A 17417-nucleotide genomic window follows, 5' to 3' on the forward strand; every position below is an offset into this window, starting at 1 on the left:
ACTTTTGACTGCTTGATTAAAACTCATAGTTTGCTTTTTTTCCTTTGGCAATAATACAAGAGTTGTCACATGATTGTAGCAGGGCAAACGGAGAACTTCGGGAGTATCTTCAACGCCTCAGTGTTAAAGAGATTCGCAAAGGCCTTGGTTGTCCCATGGTAGGATTTTGGTGGAATAGGCAGTTCTGTTCCACTAGTCCTAAAGAGTAAAAATGGGAGTACAAGTGCAGAATATCCCACAAAATGATCAATAAAAGATTATGAGAGATACTATATTGGAACAGTCAAGAGAGATTTCAGGTTTGCATGGAACCAACTGCCATTCCAAAGTCTGTGTGTGGTTTAAAGGACTCAGGTGTGTCGATGGTGTGTGTGGATGTAGGTGTTTTGCTATTTACTTTCTAACATAATAAATTCTAGTATATAGACGATGATAATGTGAACACCTCACAGTGATGTGTAAAAACCGCATGCATTGACTTGATAATCTCTCAAAGGGGGGGACAGAGCCTTGACATATCCCCTTAGCCTCCTATCATTGTTTGTCATGAATCCAGTCCTGATAACTATGAACACTGTGCTGTGTCGTAGAGCAGAAACGTCTTCCTCCGAGAGGCAACTGACAACGACTCACACTCGCAGTGTCAGCATGAGTGTGTAGCGGTAGCTTGTCTTTGTTTTTTTGTTGTTGTTTTTTAAGATGGTCAGGTCTCGCATCCGTCGTTGTCCATGAAGTTACTGTCATCCAGCTGGCTTGTTGGCAGCTCATTGCAGCGCACAACGCAGTCATGTAAGCGCCAATCAAAGAGACCCAGAGCTTCCAAAATGATGTCAGTGAAGTACTTTTAAGTGTTGCAAGAAAGAGAGGATGAGAGATACCAGTGTCCACCGAGAGGAGATTGATGTTTTTTAAAAAACGACTCTTGCTAAATATAAAAGCATCTCATTGTTGAGTGCAATCCAAGCACCTCATATTTGGTTTGGTTATCCAAGTGAGTTTCAGGCCCTGCTGGTCCAGGGCTCAGTTTAGGCAGCTGAATGGTCCTCTGTCCATTCCTAGTACATTACAGTTGGAGGCTCACCAGTATATGAGACTCAGTGGTGTGATGTAGACTGCAGAGACTATTCAAGGAGTCTATCGAGTCTATGCTGGTTTTACAGGGTCTAGAACTTTTGTCTATTTGCAAAAATGGTTTTGGTCCCTTTTTAAAGCTCAGACTTCTGTTCCCATTTTGGAAGGCATTCAGCAACTATGTCTTTGATGGTCACAAAGATGTTTATGAATATTTCAGAAGGAAACTTCTAGCAACGGTGCGCACACTTGCAAAAACCTTGTGCTTCACCCAGCTGTGTGTGTTTTTAAGGCCAAGTACTTTTTTTTTTCTTTCCTTATCTTTCACTGTTGAGTTTGCCATTCCTCCATTCTCTACATTGTGACTGCTCTGCCAGTGCCAGGCTGAAAAAAGATGTCTTTCCTTTTCTATTGCATAATACTGCCATTTGATTTAGTCATGTTGAATAGAATGAGTTACAATGTTGAGAGTGCCAAGTCTGTTTTATTTCCTTGCAAACTGTTTTACATTTGTTCAAGATTTCCTGTGTAACATTCACATAACCAAAAGAAACAAAATGCTTTACATGATAAGTAGGTGCCACTGTTAACCGAAAGGCTACTATTTGTAGTGACAATATTATGACATGTCCTCTCCAGGTGTTCGGGAGGTGTTATGTGGTCCTTGGATGACACATGCTCAATGATATCCTATTCATTTTCTCTTTATGTGTCTGTTTTGTTTTAATATGTTTTTGTTTGTTTGTTCAGTTGAGGACACTGTATGCAATCTGCACCACGAATGCCACTGATCGACACTTACTGTATGCTCCCCTGAGACACAGATGTTCTGTCATCAGTCCAGATGATTGCAACCACATGTGTAGAAGCTTTATGGCTTTCCATAGAGCACCCTAGCAATCACACTACTCTAAAAACATATAGACCATATAGTTATTTTAGAGGAAATATTATCATACTGAATTAATTTTTCTAATATACAGTATTATTTTAATTAGAAATAATGTGATAACTAACACTACAGTCATACATCTGATATTACCAACTAACATCATGTATTCACGTAAGATTTCCAAAGATAAAAGATGTTCATTTTACATGCCACCAAATAGTATAAAACAGACTTAGGTACTAGTCCATTGTACTGCGGTCTTAGTAGGAGAGTGAATGGGGAGAAGAGGTGGTCACTGGAGTATCTGGTTGTGACTTATGCCGGATTTTATTTTTGAAATGTTGGAAACACAAAGAACAACTCATCAAGAACTGTATAAAGTATATTTCAATGGAATGTTCATGATCTATCTTTTTATATTTTGAAGAAAAAATAGAAACATATCAATAAAGTGTCATAATTGAACATATTTCTACTATTGAGACTTAAAAATGTATGAATGTCAATGCGATCTAATGTGAACCAATCTCCATAGCAGCTTGAATGAATAACTGATTAAAAGTCATGAGATGCTTTTTCAGAGACATACAAATTGCTTAAAAATCGTTGAAATGAAGTTAAAATAAATGAAAAAGTGACATCAGCAGTGTGCCAGTTTGTTTCAGACTTCTAACCCTTGAACTGTGTGCTCCTGTGCATACTGACTGAATTAGGTTGATACCATATAACATTTTGTACTGACTGTCACAGTTAACACTATTCATCAGCCTGTCAGGAACAGGATACCACAATACAGTGATTGATATAATCTGACTTGATGTGAGAACAAGATGAAAAATCCAAAGTCCTCCAAGAAAGTGAAAGATGACACATTAAATTTGTGTGACTGGAAGTTTAAGGATATGATGTATTTTCAAGCCAGCGTTTCCAAGAAGGTTTAGCTGTCCAGTTGCATTTGAGCCATTTAGAGACTATAAAACAAATACTCGTAACATAAAGGTGGTCTATAATTTCGAGGTCAGCTGTAACTGTGTCGAGACATTCGAGAATGGTGAGGTAATGTACAGTAAGTGCTGTCCTTCTTGCCTGATATCAAATAACTGTAACTGTAACTCAGTGTCTATGAAACTGAACACCTACATGTCAGAACCATCAGGACATGTGAGATTTGTTACTGAAATGATACAGAATAGTTTTATTTATTGGTACAAAAAACACAATTGAAGATATGGGGGAAATGGAGCAAAACTGGTAGAGAAAATGAAAGATGTCACAGTAAATTCGAAGAAACTAAATCACAAAATAATTTAGGGCAAGGGGGAAAATATTTGAAAATCACAACAGTGGTAGTTGAAGCAGATAATATAATACCTGCTGCTGAATGGTTTAAGGGCCATGGTAAAGGTATTCTGTAAATACCACATTGTAATATGTTCTTATGAATCATCTGTTTTCTACTTATGGATAGCCTACCCACAGTCAGTTTCAAACTGTTCTTCATGGTGATAAAACTGTGCTTGTATAGGCAGCCATCTCATAGAGTCACAGTGTCTCGTGATTGCTCTGCATGTAAATTTAATTAATATTTTATATTCATATATTGTTTTTATCTTTCCACCACCATATACACTCTTGCTTTAATAGCACTTTAACACACATGGGCAACCTCATAGTAAGCAGTCTCAGTTACATAATTTCAATGACAGTACATCAAATGGGAATGTCACGGAGCAGCCCAGTATGCAGTGTATTTTCTCTGCGACTGAAGGCAGCAATGAGGAAATGTCGGTTTTTCAGTTTTTTTCTACTTTGTGCCTAATCATCAGCTCCCTCTAGTGGTAACACACAGTAGTGTCTGTCTTAGTTGATTCAGATAGATGTATGAAGATCTCAGACTAATGACAGTAAATCTGATTGATTAGTTGATTTAGTTTTTGTTTGTTTAGTTTTTTGTCAGTAACATTTTGTTTGTTTGTTTTCAACAAAAAACTTGAAATGAATCAAAAATTTGGTAATATTAGTCTTCAATTAAAAAACTGTTTCTATTGATACTAAATTTTACCCCAAATTCTATTAATATTAATATTATTGTAAGTGTAAAGTGCTATGTAATGTGAGAAACTCCTCCGATGTCACCACTGAAAAATATTTCAACCACTTCGTGCAAGAGCTAATTTTGGCCTATGCCAATCTCATATTATTTATTGCTTATGACAGAACAATGGTTGATAGTTTACATTGCAAAAGACAGCTGTGTCATTAAGCTCGACTCACTGTACATTTTTACAGAATTTCATTAATCAGTTTTTGAAACTGAGGGATAGGGTTAGGGTTAGGGTTGCTGTCTTGCCCGTGTCAGTGAGAACTACACCCAAAAAATAAGTGATATTTATGCTATTTTGTGTATTTTTAGTAGGTATGTTACATGCCCCATTTGATAGTAGCTATCATATTAAATGGTGCCTGAAATTCAGCTTTCTAAGGTACAGGTGGTTATTGATTTCCAGCTGAAGCATGTTGGGTGATACATGCCAATCTGGTGCAGTAACAATAGATTGAAAGACTGGCAGGGGCTGATCACACTGTGGGGGTGAGGGTGTCATTTTCTTTTAACTCAATGCATCATCATTCCAGAAATGAAAGGAGGGAAGTATGACCGAGCTAAATAAAACCTGCATTCTGTGACAAAATGACCTATGAGAAAAATTACGGTAACACTTTATATAATTCTCTACATTTACTATAGCACATTTCATATTTGACTTACTGTAATCTTATATTACTCCTCATTAGCCTCGTCTGGATTACAGGTGCCAAAGCTAAGGTTTCAGATAAGATGTACAAGCAGTGCCACTGCTGCAAACCACACTGCTTCTGGTAAAATAAGAAAACAAACAATTTCTTCACACACAGGTGAGTGAGTTCTGTTTGATAAAAATGTTGTCAGTGAAGTCACACTTGACATCAGTGACTGACCTGTGTGCATTTTGACTGGCTACCTGTTTCAGCATCTGCCCTGCCTCAAGATGAGGGTACAATTAAAAATTAATAATATTTGAGACAGTTTGGTTATTAGCAAGCAGGCAGGCTGAAAAGTTCATTGGCACAATTTCAGAGCCTTTACTGTGTCATGTTTAAAGTTGATGTAATCTAATGTGGAGTTGCCTGTAGTGGCCACTGAAAGATGGATAGTATGGTATATTAAATACAAAATAACAGTGAAAACAACACTGTACATGTATATTTTGCATTCTTGCAGTTACAGGTGCTAATAAGTTGTGGCTCCCTTTTGGACAATTTTAATAAGCAGTACTTTTCCACTAATTGTAGATGTGGTTCCAGTATCCACTGTGGTGCAAGTCATTTTTACCAACATTTTTTTATTTTACATATCTCTCTTTACATATCATAGCTCTGCAAACAATTGCATTGTGAATGTCTTCATATAAATAATATATATAAATCATACTTTGATAAATCTGGAAATAGGTGTTAATCCATTTTAATTAATAAAAATGCAAACTAACTCCATTATATTTGCTAGTAATTTAGCAAAATTAGCAATTACACATAGTAATCTAACATTAAATATTTGCTGCTTTTCTGTAAAACAGTACTGTTGTTTTGTTTTACTATTTAATTTTTAAGAATTCATATTAAGACCAAATAATTAGTTAATAGGATAGCGAGCGACCCCTGTCAGTCAGTGTGCCATGCTTGTTAGAGTAACACTAAGCAGTGCCAGGCTGAGGTGACATTTGATAGGGAGGGTGAAGGTTGCCTTGCCCCATAGCTAAAATGGAGGGAAAGGACAGGGAGGGGTTGGAGGGGTCCAGCAGAGATTGAATTTCAACAGGACAGCATTCCCCAAAAATTTCGAGACAGACAACGTGAGGCAGCAAGGGACAGGACAAGATCCTGGATGTTCCCTGAGCAAACAACTGGGAACAGGGTTTGTGTACAACCTGGTCGAAGATTTTAGCTGGACTGGCAGTGGACCTTTGGAGAGTCCATCGAATATAGAAAACCAAAGCAAGGATTTTGTTCTCATGACATGATGACAGAACAAGGGAAGAACAACTTTATGAGCGACAGGAGACAATGTGATTTTTCATCCTGCCATTAGTGTCTGTCAACAGCTGTTTTACACTTAGTGAGTAAATGCTTTCCTCTCACTAGCTGCGTACTAACATTGCTTGGAGTTAGTAGTCAACAGTTCGCCTTCTGAATACATTTCATTATAGCAATACATTTCAAACAGATTAATGTGTATGTTTAACTGTGATAAAACATGTCATGGAAAATGTTTACTAAACAAAAACTCACTGCATCAGTTTCTCCAATTCAGCCATTTGCTTTTAAAACCATGCTTATTAACTAAAAAACAAACTCACTGACTGAACTATCACTCTGCTTCCAGACAGGGTTTGCTTATAAATCCAGCTGTTCCTCGGATTCTAAGGAGAGAGGTTTGCAGAGTTCCCTATTCAGGGATACACACAGGGATGGACAGCGGTGACCAACAGGACGATGAAAGAGGAAGCAACACGAAAGAAAGTGATGGAGAGAAAAATAAAGAGATGAAGAACCAGCTAAACTGTGAGGAAAAGGGAGAGCAGGAGATCAAAGGGAATGAGAAAGAGAAAAGGAGGGACAGACGGCGTTCTGGGTCTATATGGAGGAGTGGATGGGCATTAAGTGAAAGACTGGCCATCAATGTCTCAGGAATGCGTTATGAAACTCAACTTCGCACCTTAGCCCAATTCCCTGACTCCATGCTTGGTGACCCTCGAAGAAGGTCACGGTACTTTGACCCGCTGCGAAATGAGCTCTTCCTGGACCGCAACCGGGCCTGCTTTGATGCCATTCTGTATTTTTACCAGTCAGGTGGGAGGTTGCGTAGGCCTGCAAACATACCCCTGGACATCTTCATGGATGAGCTGTTGTTCTACGAGCTGGGAGAGGACATCATGAACCGGTTCAAGGAGGACGAAGGTTTTCCAAAGGATGAGGAGAGGCCATTGCCCACCAATGAAATCCAGAAATCACTGTGGATGCTGTTTGAGCACCCTGAATCCTCGTCGGGCGCACGCATCATAGCCATCATTAGTGTCATGGTCATTGTGGTGTCCATCCTCATCTTCTGCTTGGAGACACTGCCCGACTTCAGGAATGAGAAAGAATCACGAGAGGTAGGGAATGTGATTAGAGTATTGAACTGTAGACTTGGGAGGCAGTCTCAAAATAAGGTTGCTTTCAAGGTAAAGTGTGGGGGGATTTTAGGGATTATTAGATGGATGGCATGAGAAGTATGAGTGTCCTCCATTTAAGCACATAACTTAGTTACTTCAGTTGAGTAACATCAGAAGATTCAACTTGACTAGGAATATTATTAACAGAGAAGGAAAGATGTAATACAATTTTTTGTTGGTAGGTCAAAGGTAAATGATTGGATAATGAAGAAGCTCCTGTAGGTTATAAGGCTCTGTCTCTTGAACAAAATAACCCACTGCTTTTTGGGTTTTATGTTCAATGTGGCACGGATCATTTCAGTCACACTTGATGAACACAGCTAGTATCAAACAGATAAAATTGGGTTTTTATAAAAGCCCAAATAACCACTTGGATATATGATGGAAACATGATAACATGGACAGCAAGTATTTAGGTAAACATACTCTTGGTGAGTACTACAGTTTTGCAAGAGTAACATACTGACTTGGGGACAACTATTAGCCAATATGACTGGAAGCAGACCAGACTGTGTGAGAGAGAGCGATTGAGAGAAGCTTATGGTGTGATTATTTTAGTCGGCTGTTAAATTTGATACACATGGATTCAGGAAGCGCTAAAGGGTACAGGGAGGGTGGAGCCTGTGAATACAAAGAGAGGGAGAGCAGGGAAAGACAGAGTAAAGAGACAGTTAGGTGTGTTAATAAAAGGTCACACAAGTGACCAAACACACAGGCAAAGGTGAGCTTAAGCCTTCCGGTGGCTTAGAACCGGAGACTAAAAGGTCTCACAGGATGAGTAGCATACGTCGGGTCATGTTAACACATTCCTCCAGGACTGCTGTGCTAGGCCAGGCTGCCTTTGCACAAGGGAGCTGCCAGGAACTTACTGTAACTTACTCCCATCCAAGTCAGTGGTAGACTGACTGAACTGCATTGGCAATGTTGTACGGCAGCAGTGGCCAGGGAGATGGGATAGCGATGAACGTGGAGATGGATGAGGAGCGTTGCAGTGAGACACTCTCATGTTTCTCTTCGTAGATCTCACAGGGTTATATTTAGTCTTAGGAGAGCCCTTGGAAGAGATCAACACATAGATGTCCACCTATAGTAATAAACACGGTTACTGACCTGCTACTGAAAGTCATAAGGAATACTCTAGGTTTATTTAAACTACACTGAAACTATATATATCACAGATAGCCCATTACCGCATACTAAACTGATCCCTTTCCATGTTGTTCATTTTCATACTTTTAACTTGATGTTAGATGTAAGATGTTCTAAACAGCCACTACCCATTGCTTGAATGTAATGTTAACTGATACAGAGGATGGAAAGACAGGTGGACTGAAAAAGAGATTGGTGCAGCTATGATTGAAATGTAAAGCCGCAGATGTCACAAGCTTTTATGATGCTGCCAAAAGGGAGAACCAATGAGATGGTGGACAACATTCTGCAGTTCTATAGGAACTATCTCTATGTTATCATGCTACTATGAAAGGACTCTCTAGACGTTTTGAAAATGGCAATAAAAAGCAATAGCCTTAGATTTTATTGAATAGTTAGATTTTTTGGGAAACATACTTTTTTGATTTGTTGCCAAGATATTAGATGAGATACCAATACCACTCTAACTACTGTATGCATAAATATGTACCTGGAGGCAGAAGCCAGTTAGCATAAAGACCTGAAATAAGGAGCAAAATCTTCTAACAACACTAACACGATTAAACACCATGTAAAGTAGTAAGATTTTGATTTTAGTCAATTTTGACAGAGCCAGGCTAGCTGTCTCCCCCCGTTCCAATCTTTGTGCTAAGTCAAACTAACTGGCTGCCAGCTTTAGCTTTATATAGTCTCGAGAGTGGTATCAATCTTCTCATCTAAATCTTGGCAAGAATGCAAAGAAGTCTGTTACACAACATGTCAAACTAAAGTATATATGAGAGATGTATTTATAGTTTGAAGAACAATTAGCTAAATTACATTTGCAATTGTGTATTTTCATTTGTGTTGATACTTATGTTATAATTCTGTTTTTTATGTCTATTTTTCCTGTCTGTCCTGTCTCCTCCACATCAGGAATATTTTTATAGGTACCACTCCTATGCAAAGAACATATCTGAGAGCATGCCTATTCCAACAAGTGTTTTCCAGGACCCTTTCTTCTTGGTGGAGACCATGTGTATATGCTGGTTCTCCTTTGAGCTCCTCATGCGTTTTACTTGTGCTCCCAGCAAAATGACCTTCTTCAAGGATGTCATGAACATCATCGATTTCAGTGCCATCCTGCCCTATTTTGTCACTCTGGGAACAGAACTGGCCAAGGACAACGAAGCCAGTCCAGCTACGTCCTTGGCCATCATCAGGGTCATCAGGCTAGTGAGAGTGTTCAGGATTTTCAAGTTGTCTCGTCACTCCAAGGGCCTTCAGATCCTTGGTCAGACACTGAGGGCCAGCATGCGTGAGCTGGGCCTGCTTATCTTCTTCCTGTTTATTGGCGTCATACTCTTCTCCAGCGCCATATACTTTGCAGAAGCTGACCACGCCAACACGGCCTTTATCAGTATACCACATGCCTTCTGGTGGGCAGTCGTCACCATGACCACAGTGGGCTATGGCGACATGTACCCAGAGACAGTGTGGGGGAAGCTGGTGGGCTCTATGTGCGCCATTGCTGGTGTACTTACCATTTCGCTGCCAGTGCCTGTCATAGTATCTAACTTTAGCTACTTCTACCATCGGGAGACTGAATGCGAAGACCAAACTGAGTACAAGCACATCATGACATCGATGTGGAAGGACGAGGAGCCTGTAGTGGAGGAAATAGAGGAAGAGGATATGGATCCAGAAGGAGATTATTATGCCATCGAAGGCATGTGCGGCCCTCTGAATGGGACTCTGCTGGGTGGATTTTGCACAGGGCAGCACACAGAGTTCAGAGGAGGTAATATGTATCTCAGGGAACCACTGGTCACCCAGGTGTAGGAAGGGTGAGTGTATTTTGTACCCTTTGACACAGTAGGAAAAAATAAAGTGAATGAAAAAGCAGAATTATATAGAGTTCATAACTCTACAGCTCCTGAGGAGAGAAACTGGCAAACAGAAACTGACAAATTATTTTAGTAAAGTAAATATAACACTAATATACCTACTAAAATCTTTTTCCTTTTTTTTGCCTTTTTCTTGTCCATTTAGAGTTGTTTATTTCAGCACCAGCCAGTCAAATGTCACTGAAAGGCAACTTATCTCTCAGTTTCCAAAAAAGCAAGAAAGACAACAATAATTTATAGCAAGCAATTTGTTATTCTATATACTCAGGGTCACGGTTTAAATGTAAAATGAGCTGTAATATATTAATGATATCAGCTTGTGTTTAGATGAAACTGACTTTCTGAATGTATGTGCCTTGAAACTACAATGTCTTAGTTCTGTCACTTTTTGCCTTAATGTTTGAAGTGGAAGCATATAGTTTATTGACAATAGACCTATAGAGCTCAAGTCTCATCAAAACTCAACCAAACACCAGGGTAGTTGTAGCTGTCATTGCAAGCAGATTGAGATCTCTTGTAAACCAACCTCACATTCTCAACATTCTTCTGTAAGTAATATACAAAGTTCACATTTTTGTAGTTTTGGCTTATGTGACCTGAAGCAACTGACATGACCTTTATCATGCTGTAATACAACACTGTGGAATGACTTAATGACATAGTGTTACCTGTTTGGGTTAAAGAGGGAATTTGTTGATTGCTTTTGCAACAGTTCTATATTTATCTGCTTTATTATGTACTCATTGTTTTTAATAAAGATTCTATTTTATTAATTTTCTTTAACAAAGCTATGTCTTTTATGGCTGCCTGTGGTAGTAGCTGATTATTTAGAGAAAAAAGATTTAAATTTAAACCATTGCCACTGAAATAAAAACATTTGCCTTTTAGATATTGCAGTGTTATTTTAGGGTATGAAATATGATAAACTGTAGAAACACAATTATACCTAATCCATCTCTGCTTAGACTCCAAGCACAACATTTAGTCACAGAAGTCTGCCAGACTGCGCCTGAGTTCCACTTTTGTACGGTCGTGACTGACCTTTTCTACAGCTACTAAGCTGTTGTAAGCGGTAGCTTCCAATAACATTGTTCTCAATTTCACTGGAACATGTAAGCCTGGCTTTCCACAACATCAGAGTGATGACCCATGGAAACTATGTGTACTAATGTAACACTGCAAAAGTAAACTGCTTCAATAATGTGTTTAAGGTGTTAATTTAACACTCAGTGAAGCACAAATGTGATCCCTAAATCACTCAAACAAATTGTCAGTCACTCAAGCAGCGCAGTTAAAATTAAAATGTGTAAAGTGAGATAAATTATTTCAACATCTATAATTGAAACTTGCTGTAACTTTGGATAAAATGGGCTACTAGCACAGTGGTTTTATTTTAATTCATTTTAAATGCAAAAAAAAAATCATCCTGTTAAACAAAAAAACCCAAAATATCAACAAAAACTTAAAAAATGATTTAATGTTGCTTGGTGTATTAAGATGAATCTACTACAACCACAGAGAGGTCACACCATTTAAATTTACTAGCTGATGGTCTAGTGTTGTTTAGCTTCTTTTGATTTTGCGAATCAAATACAGTAATTTTCATAACAAAAATATTTTCACCTCTCATCAACTCCCCATTTTACTTAAGAATATAAATATATTTTTAAAACAGACCAGTAAATCTTAAACGAAAAAAGGAAAATAAATTACCCAGTGCTCTAATTAAGGTTAACTGTCTTTATTTGGATCCAAGTCAACACAATACAAATCACCTGTAGTTTCAAAGACCAGAACATCAAAAGATAAGCTAAAAATTCAAAAACACAAGTCTCAGAGTCCGGAAAGAGAACTTTTCACACATTTCATTATTTCTTATTTGTCCACTAGAGGGCGATCTTGCTCTCACAATATTCAGCCTGATAACTGACTCCCCCACAGTGAAAAGAACATTAGTTATCCACCAGTGTACATTTTTGTCATTCAGTTAATTGATATGTGCTTCAAAGAACAAAAGTCACATTTTTTCATTCAGAACTTCTTTCCTGTCTGAAACCCACCTGAGAGCTGTTATTTTTTACTCTGACACAAATATACAGCTCTCACACTACAAGGCATAACATCCTGGAATGTCTACATATTATTACATACATGATTTAGGCTTAAGAAGACCATTTGGAAACACACAACACACTCAATAAATAAATAAGTTACAATAATATTACCCTCAAGTGTTGAAAATGACTAAACTACAGTACAATAGTTAATCCTGACATGTCATAACAAAGTCAAGTCTCCAGGTTTGACTCGGTTCAGGAAAGGACACTTTTAGTATTATATAGTGTTATTCACCTTTACTTGTCCATTGAGAAGTGAGGACTGGACATAGAGTTTAAACCCATTCCAAGAAGATCATCAGAGTCCATGTTGAAATATTTCTGATTATTTGGTGGTTGGTCAGACACGCTCACCCTTGTCAATGTATTCGTAATTGGTAGGAATCGAGTGAAAGGAAGTGAATTTCGATGTGGGGAGTGTTTTGATACCAGAGACACTGGAAATCCATAGTGTGAGGAAAGCAAACGGGTGTATCCGTCTGCCAGCAGCAGTTCTCTGAAGGTGCAGTCAGCCTCTTCATACTGCCTCTGCAAGAGACAACACAACAGATGTAAATTATCCATGGGCGACAGGAAGGACCGAGGTGCTAGGATGCTGAAGCTGTTATTGCTTACCTGTCCTCTCAGCTGGCCCCCACTGTCCATACAGAGAAACAGAGATGTTGACCGTCCCTTGATGACTACGTGGCCTGGTCTGACTGATTTCAGCTCCAAGACACCTGGAAACATGAAAAACATAAAGAGATGTGCTTCATAAGTTTTCTGTTGGTCTCATTTTTCTGGGCCGTGAATTATCCAGAGAATTATGTGGATATTTTGAAAGGAAAATAGGCTACATTGGGTCCACTGATGCTGTCTGTCACTGATTTTTCTGCCAAACACTCACTGTAAAGGGTCTGAGCATCACTTCCTGACACTCTCCCATCCTGGGTCATCTGCAGATACATCCCACGTCTGTGATTTTCTGCAACAAAAGAAAAATGAAGAATTTTAAGTGTTCAAGGCTATGTCCAAGATATTTTGTGTGCAATGAAAGTAACTAAAATGAAAAGTACCTGTGTAGAGATGTCCCTCTCTGACTTGACTGTTAAACGATAACAGAGGGTTGGAGTCAGCAAGATAAAATGACAGAGAGAAAGGAAGGGGGATGATTAATAAGAAAGAAGGGAGAAAAGAGAAAGAGTTGTGTGGAAAGCAAAACATTTGGAGATAAAGAAAATTAACTTCCAAATAAATAATAAATATAAAAATAAATAACAAAAAATAGCTTATAACACTAAAAATAAATAGGAATATAGACTCTGTCTGAGCAACTTCTTTTCGATTAAACTCTAAACAGGACATGTCTAAACATGTTTTGGGCCCTTATAAAGGAGTCAGGAGAAGGAGGTCCTTCATGAGTATGAGTCAGACATTTGTACATAATTAAACCGTGATTTAATGCTGAGAGGAAGATCAAACTATGTATGGGCTTCTTCCGTCATTTATATTAAGATTTGCCGGTAAAGTAGAGTTTTTGGACTCACACGAGATCAGTTGTGTTGAATTCATCTTAGCCAACAAGCATTTACAAAAGCTATATGTATACTGTATTTATATGTATATATATATATACTGTTTTTATGGTTCCCACTGTTTCCATTATGTATCACATCATTCAGGGACTTTCGTGTGATTTGTATTGTGCGTGCAATCTATTATCTTTTTTAACCAAACAGAAGAACTAGCTAGAATCTTGACTCGTTCACATTCATTACAATGATACTCATCAAGTATCACTATATTCTAACACTGCACTATTATTTAAGTTTTCCAAGTTTATTTGAAGACTTGTTGTGAGTGTTCATACTTAGAAATATCAGTAAAGATGATAACTCATGTGTGGACAAATTACAGTAAGTCAGGCCAGGGTGCTTTCCCTCTTTTCCACTTGTTAAAGATACACATTTCACAAGTAAAAGATCTCTGCGTCATCTGCCGAATAAATTATAACAAACAGATACTAGTAGAAGTGACTAACACTGTTTTGAGTTTCACTGTGTTTATCTTGACATGTGCTAGGGAAACAGCGTGTTTAGAAGCAGAGGACAACTGTTTATGTGACAGCAGCTGTGCATTTCCCAGAGAGGTCATACGTCACCTTGTAAATTACTAGTTAAGAAAAACTGTGCATAACCAGGAAGCTTAACTTTCTCTTCAGAGTGTATCACCTACTTTTGTTTTATTGACATGCAACCAAAGGGCTCAGTTCATACAAATTAATATAGTGTCTCCCTTGTCTATCATAACAGAATCTAAAGGCTACATTAAGATGTCATTAAATGTTATTACACTGTCACCATTATTCCTGAGGCCAAATATATCATTTGTGACACTGTCAGGAAAATGAAAATCATGAAAAACACTTTAAAGCATATTTAACTCTAAAGTGTTAACAATGTAACATCCGAGAAATATTGAGACACCATTATTATAGTAGGTCGTGTGTGGATCATCTGTGACAGTTTAATTTAACAAACTTCTGTTCTGTTCAAACACCTGTTCCTGTGCTTGTGGTTCATCAGCAAAGTTCAAAGTGACATAAACACAATGGTAATCATAAACACGGAAAACTATACTTTCATATTTATGTTATGTTTATTATGATGAGTGTTACGTCTTCCTCATGCTCAAAATTGCTCAAAAGGCATTTGACGAATACAAACAGGATTTAGTTTTATAGATGGAACTCAGCCAGCAGATGGCACTATCTTGCTTACTCTTTACATTTGGAAGCCTGTACTCCAAAGAAAAACTTCCCTATAGATGGATAGATTAATTCAGTCACAAAAAACGGCCTATAGTTACGTGTGAGTGACAGACGTCATCCAGCAGCTCTAGCAATTATGAAAAAACTGACACAGTTCAGATGAATTATCTATATAAGGTGTCTTTCTTATTATGAGGAGGCTGGTTGGATGGATGGGTGGATGGCTACATGGTTATTTAAGTAGCCAGAAAGTGGACTTAGCTGCAGGAGACTTGTGTTTGCTTACCATTTCTGGAAAGCAGCATATTATGGGTCATTTGTCAACAGTTGTTTAATTTGGAGGAGTTGTTCTGGCAGGGATGCAGGAACTTCCGGTATTGCAATTCTCATGACAAAAACACATTAGGAAACACCAGTCTGAATCTTGAATTTGAGTGAGTATTTTTGAATAAAGTAGACCAGGGGTTTTCAAAGCCTGAGACTGTGGGCCTCACCTTCTATAGACAAAGTTTAGAAAAAAGCAACCACCCCCTACCCACTGATTTACTGGCTTAGTTTTAATCAATTGTTGGGTGTTCATGGGAGCATTATTTATTTATTTGAGCCCATAGACGTTCAACAATTAAGTTGAATAGAGATAGCCTAATATTGCTGTTTGACATACTCCAGACAACACAAAATACATAAAAAATATATAATATATATCTGAACTTAGGCATTTATTTGTTTCTGACTGTGGGTGAAAAAAGCAATAATATTCTCTTAATCTCTGAACTATCTTTTTTTAGCCAAATCACACTGCATCACACTTCTGAATTAGACATGTCAGCATACTTATTGATTTTTTTTATTGCAGCTTGACTTGAAACATGAGGCTGATAAAGGATATATTGAATAATGAATATGTTCATATATATTAAAAAAATACAAAAACCTGCATTAAATTATATTTAAACAGTAAAACGACTAAAAAAATGTGAAACTAATAAATGAATGTTTTAAAAAATCATTGTTCGCCTGTGAGGTATATAAAACACCTGAACTATTTATAACCATCGCCGTGACTAAAAAGCACTGGAGTTTCCTCTTCCTGTTTTGGCTTGTCTCCAGTCCTGTGGTGCTCAGTTCGCACTGACTGAGCAAAAAAAACATGTTCATGAGATGCCATAACAATAAAGGGCTGTGACTGCCAACAAAGTGGGGGAGATGATGTCTGTTTTAATATGTAAGGGAGTATTCTGTCTGACATTAGGTATAATAAAATACGTATAAGAATAATATATTCTTAAACTGTAGCCTAATACAGTTAATAAACTACCATATACACTCTATTAAGAGATTGAATATAAGGCAAATAAATTAGTATACCTCTTCTCTAAGGCCCCTCATCCCATACCTTTACTGCAAAAATATCCAAGCTAAGGTTGTTCAATGATAAACTGGGCCTTTGTGGTTTAAAAATGACTGAGACCTGCACATTACCTCCCATTTGTGACCGATGTGAGTGGAAACTGCAAAATAACTCCTTTAACATAACATTTTACAGGTATGTTTTTTTAATTACAGCTTTTACAATCATCATCATTATTGTTATCATATTATATTCAATTATCATCACTACTCTCCAATAATATGAATTTAAATCATAACACAATTTGTTTTGTTTTTTTTCAAAATGTACACATACAAGTAGCATATCTTAAATGTCCATAATTTAAAACATATTTTCCTTTAGTCAACCTAAAATGAAATTACTGTCAGTCTTTAAACTAAGTATGAAATGAACATACAGTTTAATACACACACATACATAATGTACATACATACATACATACGTACAATAGCAGTTATCATAAAAAAATGATAAAAATAAAATACACACATTTTACAAAGTTCTTACCCAAGCTTTCACATCATTAGATGATTGGTATCATGACGTTCACTCTAAAATGGTTGATTTTGGCATGCATATTAACACAAATGCTTAACTCTTTTTTTCCAGTTTGAACAGGATTTTTTGTCATAAAGCACTTTGCTAATTGCCTCATTGTCCTATTCACATTTGTGCATCTCATGTCTGTTATGGCTTAAGAACATACATCTCATTTCCCCTGTGTACACTTACATTATCCTTTGAACCTCCCTCCCCCCAAAAAACTGTACTGTGATGTTGCTAGGCAGAGTATGTTCTATTATCAATCTAAATCATAGTAAGATCACCTGAAAGGATGTGAGTCGGGGTATCACTCTCTTGGTCTGAACAGGAATGCATTTTCCAATCAAATAAAAACTATAAATTCA

The 17417-nt window shown here is 37.5% G+C and overlaps 2 protein-coding genes across 2 annotated transcripts; one reads left to right on the plus strand and one right to left on the minus strand.

The window, feature by feature from the left end:
* The first annotated feature begins 6435 nt into the window (after positions 1-6435).
* On the plus strand, positions 6436-10243 carry LOC128381224 (potassium voltage-gated channel subfamily A member 1-like). Its single transcript, XM_053341173.1, has 2 exons — positions 6436-7155; positions 9280-10243. Exons 1-2 carry the CDS (start codon positions 6469-6471, stop codon positions 10183-10185), a joined length of 1593 nt encoding a protein of 530 aa, XP_053197148.1. The 5' UTR covers positions 6436-6468; the 3' UTR covers positions 10186-10243.
* A 2361-nt stretch (positions 10244-12604) lies between these two features.
* fgf21 (fibroblast growth factor 21) lies at positions 12605-13331 on the minus strand. The gene is made up of 3 exons (XM_053341717.1): positions 13254-13331; positions 12983-13086; positions 12605-12895 (listed from the first exon to the last, which is right to left on the minus strand). The coding sequence occupies exons 1-3, from the start codon at positions 13312-13314 to the stop codon at positions 12605-12607; spliced, it is 456 nt and encodes a 151-aa protein (XP_053197692.1). The 5' UTR covers positions 13315-13331.
* Positions 13332-17417: the final 4086 nt, after the last annotated feature.

The sequence above is a fragment of the Scomber japonicus genome, chromosome 20, assembly GCF_027409825.1.
Source record: "Scomber japonicus isolate fScoJap1 chromosome 20, fScoJap1.pri, whole genome shotgun sequence".
Lineage (NCBI taxonomy): Eukaryota > Metazoa > Chordata > Actinopteri > Scombriformes > Scombridae > Scomber > Scomber japonicus.